Source organism: Oryx dammah, unplaced genomic scaffold, assembly GCF_014754425.2.
Source record: "Oryx dammah isolate SB20612 unplaced genomic scaffold, SCBI_Odam_1.1 HiC_scaffold_5, whole genome shotgun sequence".
NCBI lineage: Eukaryota > Metazoa > Chordata > Mammalia > Artiodactyla > Bovidae > Oryx > Oryx dammah.
The window spans coordinates 70,479,163-70,494,623 of NW_024070189.1; the positions used below are offsets into that span (position 1 = coordinate 70,479,163).

The following is a 15,461-nucleotide window of genomic DNA, read 5'->3' on the forward strand; positions in this document are numbered from 1 at the left end:
TGCTGTCTATTCCCTTCCAGGGCGAACTCGGATTGCCTGGTGCTCCTGGAATCGACGGAGAGAAGGTCTCTAGGCTTTTCATTTCCTTGGTGATGCTGTGCCTGATGCTGTGTCAGGCTGAGTGTGTGTGTCTGTGTGTGTCTGTGTGTGTGTATCTGCACGCGTGCATACAGAGTTCTAGAAAACAGAACATTTGCTCTGGAGCCTGTGTACAAATCTCGGTTCTGCCCATAGACCTCAGGCAAGCTACTGGCTTTCTGGCAGCCTGGGTTCCTCAGTCCCTCAGTTCCTGAAAACGGTGAAAGGCTGAGGGTTGAATAACGACCCGCAGAACACATTCGAGAGTAGTGCCTGACATGTAAAAGCAAAGTCATCTGACTGTCGTTATTAATGTTAGTGTAAGTATACACGCATGTGTATGATCCTGCGTGGACACGACGGTGTCCACGGGTGTCACTTAACGTTCGTGGCTGTACCTTTGGCACTGGGTCCCTAGTGTGTGACACAGAGTGGACGTTATACAATCAGCTGAATGAAGGACAGCAGCAGCTGGTTGGGTGACCGAGGGATGGTCGGTTGTATATGGGGTTGGGGGCTCTCACCATTGGCTCCTGAGATGTGAGCACAGGGTTGGCCCTGACCCCATATGCACCCCCTCAGTAGCTACTCATGCCCACTTGCCCTGCCCCCTGCCCCACCCTGCAGCCCTGCTGGCAGTCAGACAGGCGGGGACTGCCCCTTCTGTGTTGCCAGCCAGGCCGCTCCGTTCATTCATCACTTGGTCTGGAGCAGAAGACCCACAAGGAAGAAGGGAGGGTCTGGCCTGGCTTAGAATAAGCTCTGCATGGGGGGAGGGAAAGTGCCTACTGTATCTTGTTCTGTGGTTTTCAGGGTCCCAAAGGACAGAAAGGAGACCCAGGAGAAGCCGGACCAACAGGACCCAAAGGGGAAGCAGGAGAGATGGGCTTGTCAGGCCTCCCGGTAGGTGGCTGGGTAAGCCCCCCTGCTACTTACCCCATGTGAGGGTCCCAAGGTAAATGTGGGCCCCCCACAGTGGCTGCCAGGGGCTGGGACTCTGCGGTCCTAGTCTCAGCCCAGTCTCAGCCCCAGCCCACTGGGCCTTTGAAGGGAAGCACTGGGATGCCCTGACTCTGAGCCCCCACTTCCTCCCCGGGAAACAGACCCACCACTTACATCGAGAGGCCTCCTTAAGGTGAAATAAGGAGGCCCCGCCTAATGGCAGATGACTAGACGGGGAGCTCTGACGGCCCATTTGCATCCTGCTCCATCTCACTGACTCTGAAACCCAGCACACGTGACCTAACCTCCCTGGGCCTCAGTTTCCTCAGCTCTAAAATGGGAGTGATAACCTGCCCCTCCCGCAAAGGGACACATGGGCAGGGCTGAGAATAGGGACCCCCTGTCATCGTCGCTTTCACCATTGCTTCTGTCACACGTGGCCAGAGGCGAAGAGCTCCCACCACGTCACATCCATTGTCCATCCACGAGGCTCACGCGGCTAGAGAGCTGGTGCCAGGATTTGAACCCCAGGTCTTTGCTCCTAGAGTCCCTGGCTGCCCCACAGGAAACAACTTATACTGCTGTTAAGACGCTCTCTGAACACCCACTGATTTAGGGAAAGCTACTGAAGTTGCACCGCTTGACGGAGGAAGGAAGGGGAGGTGCTGAGCCCCGTGGGTGGCAATTTTGGTGATGGAAAGGGCTCAGGGCCATCCTGTCCCGCAGGGTGCCAACGGCCCCAAGGGAGAGAAGGGAGAGTCGGCATCTGACAAGCTACAGGAGAGCCTGGTAAGGGCAGTGCTGACGGTGTCTGCCTGGGGCTGGCTGGGGCCCTGAGCCTTGGGACACAGGGCCACTGGCCTGTACCAAGCTCAGGGCAGTGGGGGAGCGGGAGCCTCAGGCCCATCTTTGAACCCAAAGGCCAGCCCTGGGCCTCCCACCCAGCAGTGCCTCTTGGGGGCAGTGTGGAGCGCAGTGCCCAGCACCCAGGGAGTGCTCCTCCAATGTCTGATGAGCTCAGGTGTGGGTAAGTGAACAGTGGTGGGGCAATGGGCAACTAATCCACCTCTGACCCTTCCTAGGCCCAGATCATAGCAGAACCAGGGCCCCCAGGCCCTCCTGGTCCCCCAGGCCCCATGGTAAGAAAGTTTGGCTTGAAGCAGCTGGGATGTGGAGAGGGTGGCGGGCTTAGGCCCAGAGGACAACAGGGTAGCCCAGCGGGGAGGAGACATGTCAGACAAGCCGAGCAGAGCCCAGGTCTGGGCTTGGGAGGCCACAGACTTCAGGGCCACAGGGCCAGGGAATGGCCTGGAAGCCTCGCGGCCGCTGCAAGAGGGCCTAGCCGGGAGGTCTGGACCCAGCCTCATGGCCTTCCTAATCTGGGGCTTTCTCCTCCTCCTCCAGGGCCTTCAGGGGATGCAGGGTCCCAAGGTGAGTTCTGAAGCATGGATGGGAACCCCGGCCCCTACTTGCTGCAGGCTCACAGCCTGGTTGGGTCCCCAAATTCCTGCTTGTAGGCAAAGTGAGGGCCCCACACTCGGCCCCGGACCAGCCCTGCGTCTTCCCATGGCCTGGCCATTCCCAAGCCCCTGCCAGTGTCCTCAGAGCTGGTGCTCCCGGGCCCACAATCAGCCTCTCCGTTCTTTGCCCCCTCCCCTCTTCACCCCTCAAGCACACATCTGTCTCTCAACTGCCCACAGCCGGGATACAAAGTCCTGGCTTTGGTGTATATTACATAACGTCATGTCCTGTGCTCTCCAATTAAAACTGAGTGTGGTCTGCCCGTGTCCCCTCGCCCAGGGAGGCCAGCTGGCCTCACTGCATCTCCCTCGTTTACCCTGGGGGAGACCACATCTCCGCATCCCCAGCTCAGAGGCCAAGCGGGGCCTCAGAGTCTTGGAATCCCAGAGCTGAGTGGGGCCGAGCATGTAGCTTGAGCAGATGTGCGGCTTCTGGTTCTGTTTTATTCCGAGGCCTCCCCAGATCATGTTTAGAATAAGCAGCTGCTGTCAGGGATGAGGTCCAAGACGGGGACTCAGAAACCCAGTGGCTGCTCAGCCCTGCCACTTCCTGGCTGTGCAAGTGGGCCTGTACCTACCCCTCTCTGCTTCCTCATCTGTGAAATGGGTGTGACTATAACCCACCTTCCAGGATTACTGAAAAAGCCCATGTGTAAGAAAGGATAAAACATGCACACCTACATTCTGATATTTGCACAAGAAGGAAGCCAGGGCTGGGCCTGTCAGAGCCTGGAGTCTGTCCCTCTGCCCCGCACACCTCGGTTCCCAGTCAGACCCCAGGCTTTCCTGTTCTGCCATCTGTCTGACCCCCTTAACTGCTATCTCCCCTTTGCTTCCAGGGCTTGGATGGAGCAAAGGGAGAGAAGGGCTCGTCGGGTGAGAGAGGACCCAGCGGCCTGCCTGTGAGTGTCATGAGCCTTGTTCATCCTTAGAGGGACTAATTTCTGTAATTGTCATGACTCTTGATACATTCCTTTTCCATCCAGGGGCCAGCTGGCCCACCAGGCCTTATTGGGCTGCCAGGAACCAAAGGAGAGAAGGTAAACACCTTCCTTTAATGTCCCTCAACTATGGTATCACTCAGTCCTGGGGGCTCAACCCCTGCGCTTCACTGGTCTCTGGGGCCAGAGTCCAGGTTCTGTGGATAATTCACAGGGCTGTGAATTGTGTTCCCAACGCCTCCTTCTCAGCCTCCTCACATCTCTTTGTCTCTTCTCAGGGCAGACCCGGGGAGCCAGGACTAGATGTAAGTAGCTCACCATCCACTGTGGCTGGCTCTCTCCCGTTTGTAAGTTTTGCCCTCGTGCTCCCCTCTGGATGGCCTGGATGTGTCCCCATTCCCCATGGCTAGGAGCACAACTGGCTGGTTCCACCCCTGTCCACAGTGCAAATCCAACACATAGCCCAGAGTAGGTGCTTTCTTGATGACAGATGGGCGGTTGAGTGGATGGTGGATGATGGATAGAGTATGGAGGATGGGTGGGTGGAGGGATGGGTACAGGAAGGATGGGTGGATGGTACGTAAATGAGTGATGGATATAAGCAAATGATGGATGCTGGATGGATGGATGATAGCTGGACAGATGACGGATGGAGGATGATCGAGGATGGAGAGTGGATCCATTGGAGTAGGGAGGTAGGAAGAGCATGTTGCAATATCCTGGTGAGAGATGATAAGGCTTCAGCTATGGCAGTACTGCAGGAAGGAGAGGAGAAGTATTAATCCAATGTTGATTGGATCAGGTATCTTTTGGTTGCAAGAGATGGGAAACACAAGTTAAACTGGTTTAAACTGACTCATAACTGAAAAATCCGTATGTGTGACACATAGATCCAGGGCTCAGGTATGTCAACACAACCCAACCTGTCACCCTCTCTTGTCTCTTCTTCCTCTTGAATCATTCCAGTTTCCACACAGTGATGAGATGGAGCCAAGAACTCCAAACTTGCATCCCTCTAAGTCCAAATCCTGGAGAAAGGCATTTGCCTCACTCTCTACTCTTTGAGAAAAAGTCTCATCAACTCTCATCGGCCCCAGCTGGGCCAATGCTGAAATGTCACTCGGCCATAAGAATGCAGTTCCCTAACTGGTCAGACCTGCTCATAATGCTCCATCCTGGATCTGGGGGTGGAGTTGGTGAATTGTGAGAAGGGAGAGTGGCTCCCAGGAAAATCAGATGGCTATTGCAAGGGAAATGGTGACCAGATGCAGGTAGGGCTGCAAGGACTCTGATGCCTACCCTAAACTTTAGGGAGAAAGTGTCACCCTACAGGCAGGAAGAGGAAGAACTCTAGGCTGAGTTTCTGACTGGAGGGTTCCATTGATGTTCCAGGAGAAGAAGACACTGCTGAGTCCAGCTCAGGCTGTGGACCCAGAGAGGCAGTGGTGGCGGAGCAAAAGAGACTCTATGCCTCCAGCACTGTGGCCACTGTGTCCAGGGGTTAAGACTGCGTACTCCAATCAGGGGGCAGGGGCTTGATCCTGATCCCTGGTCAGGGAACTAAGATCTCACATGCCACATGGCGAGGCCAAAGTAAAAAGTCAACCCACTCCAACGGGCCCAGCTGAAATGGGGAGTCTGCCTGGAAGCCTTTCCTGACCTCACACCTGGACAGAAGAGCCCCTCTTCCTGGTACCCGTGGTGTCTGGTTCAGATCTCTATCACTATGAGTATTGATCATCATCTTTTGCACCCCACTGCCTGTCATGTTAGACTCTGTAGCTTTGAACCTGTGGGGTTCTAACTTATGGAAGTGACTTAGTGACCACACAGGTCAAGTGCCTTTGAAAGAAGAGCTTATTACTTACAGTTCTCAAGGAAAGGGCATGCCCCACATGGGACCACATGGAGACGCAGCAGGTTTGGTTGGCAGGCAGAAAGGAGTTGGGGAGAAACCTAGGGCAGGGATTTTACTGGCGTTTCTCTGGGGAAAGCAAGGCAGAGCAGGGTCAACAGTTTGGGATTGGCTAGTTTGAATAATCCTGGCAGGCTTTGGGCTCTAAGGGTGGTCTCTGGTTGCCTGCTACCTGGCCCTGGGATGATCTGGGGCAAGGAAAATATTGACTTGGTGTGTGAGTTAGATAGAGGAGGTTGTTCCAGGATTGGTTGGTTTACATCTGAAAGGCATGCTCCCTGCCTAGCTCTTTGCTATATCTAAGGGTTGGTTACCTCTAGGAGAGGCAGCCTCTCCCCAGCCAGCAAGATTTTGATGATATCAATACATCAGAAGATACAGAAAATAAACAGCATAATAAATATAAGAGTGTGCTTGCTAAGTCACTTCAGTCGTGTCTGACTATTTGCAACCCCAGGGACTATAGCCCACCAGGCTCCTCTGTCCATGGGATTCTCTAGGCAAGAATACTGGAATAGGTTGCCATGCCCTTCTCCAGGGGATCTTCCCAACCCAGGGATCGAACCCATGTCTCTTATGTCTCTTGCATTAGCAGACGGGTTCTTTACCACTAGTGCCACCTAAGAGGGAATTCATCAAATCTGGCTTTCTGCCCTCAGCATTCAGCCCAAAGCCCAATTCCTAGTGGATGCTTAGAAATGTTGACTGGGAAGATGGACAGATGAACAAATGGATGGATGGGTAGGTGGGTGCATAAGAGTTTCAGCCAAGTGCAGAGAACAGAGAGCACCATTTCTTGGTCTGCTGAAGATGGTGATATAAACTTCCATGGGTTTCCTGTGTCTCATCCCCCAGCCAAGCCTGGGCCAGTGTCTGCTGCACCTGACTTGACATAAGACAAAGCTCTTTGCTAGCAGTTCTGCCTAAGGGCAGACATTTTTAATTTTTGTAAAAGCAAAACAGTAATATATTGGTCTTTTTTCATGGGATGCAACACCAATACTTGTGGCCTTTTAACATATGAGAGTATGCCCAGCCCAGCCCCAGGACAATCGGTGTGTGAAGCTGGCAGAAACAGCAGTGGTATTCTACTTTGAGGGAAGCCATGCCAGTGTCCTGAATGCAGGCTTTTCTCCGCATCATCCTCGTACCCAGCATCTGTGTCCCCTAGGAGCCAGGGATGGTCCAGCTTGTAACATGGATATCTGCGGAGGGAAGGGGCAGAGGTGGGTGGGAGAGGTAGAGAGATGAAGAGATAACCAGAGCACACCTCAAACTTCGTCAGGTTTAACCTTTAATCTTTTTGACAGGGTTTCCCTGGACCTCGAGGAGAAAAAGGAGACCGGAGCGAGCGTGGAGAGAAGGTGGGGAACGTGGAGAGAAAGTGAGGGACAGGAGGAGAGAAGAAGGGAGGCAAGCAAAGAGAAGGAGGGAGCAGGTGGAGAGGAAAGGACATGGGAGGCGGGAAGCAAGCAGAGAGAAGGCGGGGTAGTTGGGGGGAGGAAGGCTGCAGAGGCTGGTCTGTGGGCAGCAGGGCAGGGGGCTGCCGGCCCCAGGCCCATCTCTCTGAGGGACATTGGAGGCGCCCTGGGCCTGGCAGCCACCATCACACCCCATCTTCCTTCTTGCCCAGGGGGATCGCGGTGTCCCGGGTCGGAAAGGAATGAAAGGCCAGAAGGGCGAGCCGGGACCCCCAGGCCTGGACCAGCCGTGTCCTGTGGTACGTGTTGGTGAGACATGGGAGCCCTAACCCAGGTCTTTGCAGTCCTCAGAGCTCAGTTGCAAGTCCCAGAGGCCCTGTGTGCCCTGCCCTGGGGTGTCCACACTGCTGGGCTGCCCTCTAATCGCTACCATCATGAAGGCTCCTCTCACCCTGGTCGTAACCCCTCCCTGGGCAAGGCCCAGGGACCCACTCCGTCTAGAAGATGGAAGCTTGGTTAGGGATGGAGTCTGCCAGATCACTGTTCCTCTTTACTCAGCTTCCTTGGACCTAAAGGGAGATGGACCCACCCTTACCTCTCTGAGGGTCTGTCCTGTCCCAGAGGAGGCTTGTGCTGGTCTGGGTAGCTGCACATTCACCCCTTGCATCTCCTCCACGTGTCCCAAAGCCCTTTCCCCTCACAGCCTTTCTCCGTTCCTGCTTTTTTACCACAGCTTCTTGTGGCCCACCAGACCTGATACCTGAAATAACCAAAGTTCGGTCCTCTCCTTCTAGAAGGCAGGGAAGGTTTACATGTCCAACTCTTCCAGTGGAACTCAGAAAAGACAGGAAAAACAACTGAGTTTCCATATTGAAACTCACCAGTTACTCACATCCCCCCATCTCTGCTGGGGTTGTAGTGGGGGAGAAGCCATGTTGTGTATCCCCTTCCAGAGGGGCAGGGCCGGGGACCCCCAAAGTCCAATCTTCTGACCTCAAATGGGTCATTTAGCCCTCTGTTCCTTAGTCTCCTTATCCATGCAACAGGGGTTCTAATCCCTACCTCCAGACGGCTTGGAGGAGGCAATGGGAAAAAACAGGAAGAGCAGCGGGGAGGCAAGCACACACTAAAAGGACCAGGGGCAGCAGGGGGACAGGGTGGCCCGGCCCCAAGCCCCAGGCCCTGGGTCAAGACTTCCCTCCAAGTCATTAAGCCTTTGTCTCTGAAACAGGAGAATCTTAGATGCAGAGGCAGGCGAGGGGCGCCAGGTTCCAGGGGCCTGGCCAGGGCCGGTGGACCCTGCCCTGCGGTATGCAGCCTGGCCTGCTGTGTGCTGTGTGCTCTGCTGTGCTGAGCGTTCTGTGCTGCCTGTGCCCACTGCCCTGCCCTGCCTTCCTTTCCATTCTGTCCCTCCTCCCCACTTCCCCTTGGGTCCCAGCCTCAGCCCCCAGGGGTGCATGAGAGTGCTGGGGGGGTGGGGGGCGTGCTCCCCCATGTCCATGGTCTGCCTGTGTGCTTCAGAACAGAGTGAAGTGGCGTCCACTGTGGCGTCCACCAGGGACGCTAGGCTGACTAATGGGTCAGCCTTGGTCCATCACTAGCTCCCCACCTCCAGGCCGCTGAGGAAACTCACCTCCCTGCTTGTGTCTGATGGCTCCAGACTATCCCCACTCCAACCTCCCCCCCCCACACACACACACCTCCCCACCCTGGCCCAGTGTCCACCCTGACCTCAGCCCATCCTGTCTGCTACTCAGATCCAAACACAGGAAACAGGACAGGCCAAAAGGGAATCCCATTTCCTGGACTGTCCTTCAGATATTCTTGGACACATGTCTGAAAGCTCTCAGGACCACAGGGTGAGCTACCAGAACCACCATCACAGCTGCCAGACAGAAAGACACACAGGTGCTCGGTGGGACCAGGGCCAGGCTGCTCCTGGCCTGGGGATGTCTAGCACGATGCTCTATACTCCGTGGTGTCCTGGTTCCACCCAGAGCTACTCATGTCCCAGCAAAGCCCATGGGGGCATGCTTAGAACAAGCACCGAGGGGGGCTGGCATGTCCCATGACCTGACTACTTGGGTGGACAGGGCAGGCATTCAGACCCTGCCTCGGTGAGGTCCAGTGGCCTCAGGTGGCAGCTCCCTGGGCTGCAGCTAGCTCCTCCTGGGGCAGGAGTGTGCGGAGCACAGGCAGCTGCTGATCAGCCCTGCCTCCTTGTCACTGAAATCTTCTTCCTTTCCAGGGCCCCGATGGACTGCCTGTGCCTGGCTGCTGGCATAAGGTAACTTTCAGGGAAGGGTCTCTAGGGCAGGCTAGGAGGAGTCGGGGACCCAAGGGAACCCTGGGGCTGAGTGCCTGCTGCTCCCTACATTGTGATGGAACAGCCAGGTCTCCCCAGATGACCCTAGATTTGACTATCCCATCGTGTGGCCCAAGACCCAGGGCTGTGATCCTGGTTGTGAGCAAACCACCCTCTTGGTCATACAGGGCTCACTCAAGCCCTGGCCCAGCCAGGGCAAAGCCATCAGCCCTTGAGACTTTGTTCATACTATCCCTCCCCGACCCCAAGAGGGGGTGGAATTCAGGAGGTTGGGATGAGAGGATTGGGGGGCCATACCTCTTCCCAAGGAAATAAGCAGGACAGGGATACCCAGATCAGAGGCAGGGCTTCTGGGGCCCCCTAGTTCCCTCCTCACCTTCAATCTTTCCCTCCTTTTCTAGTGATCCTGAGCACGCAGTTCACAACCTGTATAGATCCTTGTGGACATTTTTAATTTTTGTAAAAACAAAACAGTAATATATTGATCTTTTTTCACGGGATGCAACACCAATACTTGTGGCCTTTTAACATATGAGAGTATGCCCAGCCCAGCCCCAGGACAATTGGTGTGTGAAGCTGGCAGGAAAGCGGACAGGCCCCCTGGGGACACTGTGTACTTGCAGGGCTCCCTCAGGGCTTGGCTTTCCCAGGAAGGAGATGAAAGTAAATTGCCTGGCTCAGGAGAGGCTGCAGAGAGGCCAGGTTGGGCTTTCGGTCACCTGAGAGCAGAGACTCTGGCTGTTCCACTGCCCTGCAAGAGCCTGCCCTCTGAAGCTCTGGAGCCCCGGGGCCATGCCATCCACAAAGGCTCATGGCATGAATAGCAAACACAATTGATCTTGGCCTCTCTGGCCTCTGCACTCAGCCACAGCCAGCTGCCCACCACTCTGGGCCCCCTTGGGCCCTGGGTTCACCAGGGCAGGACAGGACTTCCACCCAGAACTCATAGCTGGAGCTGTGGGAAGCAACCTAAGTGGGCTGAGCTCCCATCGAGTGCTGTAGGCCTCAGGAACCAGCCTGCCTGCTATGAGAACAAGTGTCCTCTGGCCAGGAGTGAAGGCCAGGCTCTGTGATCACTACCACGTGGACCCAGCACCAGGGAGCCCTATGATCCTCGAACGCAGAGGTCCCAGGATGGAAAGTCTGCTGTTTCCTGTTTTTCACCACACCCACCCCATGAGGGATGTGATGGGACTGCCAGCCTGAGAAGATGGACCGCCAGCTCAGAGTCTGGGCCTCGATGACCCCAAGTCTCCCCACCCAGGGGAACTCTGGTCAGCCTACCAAAAATAAGTCCTCTGAGTGAGCTATGCAAATGAAAAGAGCCTCAGGGCTGCTTCCACGCCTGAGTAGGTGGCCTGTGCCCTCAGCCAATGATGCTCTGAGAAGAGGTTCCCCTCCTCTGACAGGGGGCCCCAGCCACCCGCTCCAGACCAACTACTTGCCTCCCCCTCTGTGTAGATGGATATTGTTGTGTGTAATAAATCACAAATGTGTGTCTGGGTATGTCTGTCCTTGCAGACTGCCCCGAGGGCTATCCCTAGGTGAGGTTTCAGCTTGGTCATTGCTGTGTGGGGAGGGATAAAAGAACTCTCCCTGGGCCAGAGCCACCTCCAGAAACCAGAAGAATTATTTCAGGCTCAAGGCAAAGATGGGGTTTGGAGTTAGGAAAACACAGACTCAAGGCCTAGCCCAGCTAACATACCAGCTGAGCCCTCTGTCCAGTCACCCATGTCACTGAGCCCCTGTGTGTTCTCTGATCTGATGAGCCATGACTACTGCATACAAATCACCCCAAAATCTGCTGCCTTAAAACAATGATCCTTGGGAATTCCCTGGTGGTCCAGTGGTGAGGACTTGACACTCACTGCGAGGGCCTGGGTTCAATTCCTGGTTGGGAGTCTAAGATCCCGTAAGTCACGTGGCATGGCCAAAAACAAACGAGCAAACAAACAAACAAAAAAAATCCTTTCTATTTCTGTCTTATAGTTCTGGGAGTAATGGGCTCAATTCAGCGGCTGTCACTCAAGCTTTCCCACATCCGGCAGTTGATGTTGGCTGGCCTCTGGTGGCCAGCACACCTCTCTGTGTGGTCTGGGCTTCCTCACCGTAAGGCTGTTAGATTCCCAGGATGTCCCAGGTGGGCCGGATGGAATCTGTGTCACCTTTTACAACCAAAAGTCATATGGTATTACTTCCTGCCAGAATCAGAGGGTCACCCTAATTCAAGGGAAAATTGTCAATGACTTCACTTTCACTTTTCACTTTCATGCACTGGAGAAGGAAATGGCAACCCACTCCAGTATCCTTGCCTGGAGAATCCAAGGGACGGGGGAGCCTGGTGGGCTGCCGTCTATGGGGTTGCACAGAGTCAGACACGACTGAAGCGACTTAGCAGCAGCAGCAGCATATTTTAAAGAGAAAATGTGGGATAGGAGATCTTGTTTCAGGCATCTTAGAAAATTCTACATCCCAGCTGGTCCTTAATCCTGAGAGAGGGACCCAGCAAGAGTGCCCATTTCTCAGATGGCAAAACCAGGCACATGACGGGGCCTGCCGTGATGGTATCCCAGCCTTCTCCGTCCAAGAACTGAGGTCTAAAGAGGCCGTAGCATGAGCAGTACCCCCAGGCCCCCACCATGTGGCCTCCTAACTAACAAAACAGGTCCAGCCACCTGCTGGCTCAGGAGAAGGAACAGGTCAGATCTCTTCCCTTTTTCCCTCAGTTGCTGGGAATAAATGGCAGGCCATGCTGCTCAGCCAGTCATGTGGGTCACCAGAGAAGTCAGTAACATGATAACGAAGGAAAACACAGAAGGGCTGCGATGACTGATGGAGACCACTGGACATCCAGATGTCCTTTGGTGCTCCAGCATCACTGCACACATCCCATCAGTCATCACTCCAGTATTCTTGGGCTTCCCTGGTGGCTCAGACAGTAAAAAAAAATCCGCCTGCAATGCGGGAAACCTGGGTTCAATCCCTGGGTGGAGAAGATCCCCTGGAGAAGAACATGGCAACCCACTCCAGTGTTCTTGCCTGGAGAATCCCCATGGACAGAGGAGCCTGGCTGGCTACAATCCATGGGATCACGAAGAGTTGGACACAACTAAGCAATTAAACACAGCACAGCACACCACCCAGGTAACTCACTGGATCCCCTCACCAACCTGTAAAGGGTGTATGTGGTTGGTATCACTATTTCTGCCTTACTTGTGGGGAAAATGGGGTTCCAAGGAGTTAGTCCCCTGCCCAGGGATGCACAGTCAGGACATGGTAGCAGGCTTGGGGCATCAAACTGAGGTTCTTAGATGTCCTCCAGTTTGTCTTTCCAAAATTGTTTGGCAGAGCATGGAGTCTATGGGGAGCCCCATGATGCTGGGTGGACAGAACCTCCTGAGGGTAGAAGCCACGTGTTCCCCCTTCCCCAGATACCTGGGTGTGGGGGTGGGGGAGAGAGGGGGTCTTTCCCGCTCCTTTGGCCAGGACAGGGCCATTCATGGTCCATTGCTGCCCTCTTCTGGCCTTGTGCTGTATATTCTCAGGTTTTGCAAACTTCAAAATTGGGTCTGCAGAGTCCTCCAAGAGCTTGGGGTAGGGGCAACAGACTATACAAGAGTGATTGACTTGCTGCGGTCCCAGCAGAGACACGGGGAGCACCCTGCCTCAAAATTGAGCCTTCAAGACCTCATGTTCCCCTGCCAAGAAGGGCAGCTGTGCCTCAAACTACCCCTTCCAGAAGCGAAAGAACACATTTTTGGAGCCCCACTGTGTGCCATAGCATGTAAACTAGTCGCAAAGATGACTTCCCCCTTTTGCAGATGCAGCTGAGTCCAAAGAGGAGTGGGCTTACCCGGGTCTCCATCCTCCTGATCCCTAGAATACTACCAGAAATGCATGGTTTGCTTTTGGTCACCACAATGACTGGGGGACACTCCTGGCATTAGTGGGTAGGGCCAGGCACATCAAACATCTGAAATGCGTGGGACAGTCCTGCCCAGTGATGAACCATCTCAGTGAGAATGCCAGTGCTGCCTGCGTTGAGAAATAACATGCCCTAGCTTCACATCTTGACTCAGCTACTTGCTCTCTTCCCCTGCCCCGCTGGCCTCCAATGGACACAGGAGTGCTTAGCATGGGGCCCGAGGAAGAAAAGAGTGGGCTTTTCTGAGCAGGAAGAGGGGAGGCTTCCTGGTGTTGTCCTGCCCCTTTTGTAGATACTTTCAGCCCAGGAAATGGCCAGTCCTGGTCTAACTTCCACCCTCCCGACCCTGGACATCCCATGAGTGGGTGAGATGTGAGCTGGGCCTGACTGTGGCCTTCTCACCCTCTATCTCAAAGCTGGAAAAGTTCCTGAGGTAACCTGACTTCTTTGAGCTGTCCTGAGTCACAAGACAGGCTTATGCCGGGCTCAAGACAGGGCCAAAGATAGGCCCCTCACAGGACTCTCAGTCTCCCTCTGCCACACAAACACATACACACTAGCATACACCTGCCTACCTGCTAAGTTGCTTCAGTCGTGTCTCTGTGATCCCCATGGACTGTAGCCCACCAGGCTCCTCTGTCCATGAGATTCTCCAGGGAAGAATACGGGAGTAGGTCGTCATGCCCTCTTCCAGGGAAATCTTCCCAACCCAGGGATCGAAGCCACTTCTTTTATGTCTCCTGTATCAGCAGGCGGGTTCTTTACCACTAGCACCACCTGGGAAGCCCACAGGCATACACATTACATATACAAAGCTGGAGCTGCATGATATGCAGACATCTATGGGTCTCTCTACCAAAGAAGGGGATCAGATCCATTGAGAAAACCAGTGACCACATTTCACATGCAGGGGAAGGGGGCTTGGCCCTCAGGAAAAAACTACAGGCCACAAGCAAACTTTCTTGGTTAATTTGAGAGGAATTTTTTTCAAGAATCATACCTAGTTTAATTCAGCTTTACATTTAAAAGTAAGAAACTTCATTCTGTGTGTGAAGATGAAAAAGTTCTGGAGATGGATGGTGGTGCTGGACGCACCTGAGTGTATGCCATTAATGCCGTTGAATCTGTACACTTAAAAATGTTAAAATGGGGACTTCCTGGTGGCCCAATGGTTAGAATCCACCTCCCACCACAAGAGACGCGGGTTAGATCCCTGGTAGGAGAGCTAAGATCCTGCATGTCACAGGGCAACTAAGCCCTCACGCCTCAACTAGAGAGCCTGGGTGCTGCAACTAAGACCCGACACAGCCAAAAATAAAATATTTTTTAAATGTTAAAAACGTAAATTTTGTTATGTGTATATGTTACCACAATAAAGAAACTCCAGATATTCTTTAATAAATGCCTTAAGTGGGAATTCCTTGGCAGTCCAGTGGTTAGGACTCAGAGCTTCCACTGCCGGGACCCAAGTTCAATCTCTGGTTGGGGAACTAAGATCCCACAAGCTGCACAGTTCAGCCAAAAAAAAAAAAAGCCTTAAGTCTGGGAGAAGAGACGAAGAAATCAGAAATCAGGGGGGTGAAGCAGAGGGCTGAGATTCATGAAGAGGTGACAAGAGGGACCGCAGGAGCCTCCCCTTTCTCCAGCCTGCTCAGGCCACCCAGCTCAGGCTGCTGTCTCCCGCCCTGGTTCTAGGGTTCACCAGGGCAGAAAGTTCCAGGAGGGGCTATCTCTCTGTATCCTGCTTTCCAATCCCTTAAGGGCGTTCTCTCACTCCCTAGAGCTGGGAGTCCAGCCTCCGCTTCACTCTTGCTATGTGTTTTAAGAACAAGCCGTTTCCCTGTCTGAGCATCCGTCTCCTGGCCGTGGATAAGGCTCAGGAGACCTCCTATCTCTCTTCCTAAACACTGTAAGATTCTCATAGCGGTTCTATAACTCGGGTTCACTCTGCCTGGATTCCAGCAGGAGTCCCAGAGGTCACGCCCAGGACCTCCTCAGCAAGCCCCAGCAAGTGGCCCTGTGCTCTCCTGCCCTTTTTGCTGCTCCTTCACAGGACTGTGCAGTGGTGCCCTTTCTGCTGCTCATGGACTTCGCCTGCCTTGAGACCCGAACCATGCTGGGGGCCTGTCACACGTTCCCAGGGGAAGCTTACGGTGCATCCCATTTTATGCTCGGGGAGGGGGGTCGGGGCGGGGGGAGGCGGGGCGCAGGGCGGCAACTCAGGGACTGGGCCTGAGGCTCCAGGTGAAGCCTCCCGAAGCTCAGAGTCCCCTCGGGTGCAGGAGCAGCGGCGGGATCACCAGGGTACACTTCCCGAGGAAGGAAACCACAGCGGTCGGGAGGGCGAGGTCCGTGGATTTGTCCGGAAGCCAGAGCTGGGGCAGCACTAGGCA

General features: G+C 54.4%; 1 protein-coding gene across 1 annotated transcript in view; it reads left to right on the forward strand.

The window, feature by feature from the left end:
• COL23A1 (collagen type XXIII alpha 1 chain) overlaps positions 1–11,093 on the forward strand; it is a 386,765-nt gene extending 375,672 nt beyond the window's left edge. Inside the window, exons 17-29 of the mRNA XM_040241597.1 lie at positions 21–65; positions 892–981; positions 1,747–1,809; positions 2,103–2,159; positions 2,425–2,451; positions 3,380–3,442; positions 3,527–3,580; positions 3,760–3,786; positions 6,707–6,760; positions 7,030–7,116; positions 8,049–8,126; positions 9,066–9,104; positions 9,545–11,093. Of these exons, the coding sequence (XP_040097531.1) occupies positions 21–65; positions 892–981; positions 1,747–1,809; positions 2,103–2,159; positions 2,425–2,451; positions 3,380–3,442; positions 3,527–3,580; positions 3,760–3,786; positions 6,707–6,760; positions 7,030–7,116; positions 8,049–8,126; positions 9,066–9,104; positions 9,545–9,547 (687 nt within the window). The 3' untranslated portion in view covers positions 9,548–11,093. The remainder of the gene's footprint in view (positions 1–20; positions 66–891; positions 982–1,746; positions 1,810–2,102; positions 2,160–2,424; positions 2,452–3,379; positions 3,443–3,526; positions 3,581–3,759; positions 3,787–6,706; positions 6,761–7,029; positions 7,117–8,048; positions 8,127–9,065; positions 9,105–9,544) is intronic.
• The last annotated feature ends 4,368 nt before the right edge of the window (positions 11,094–15,461 follow it).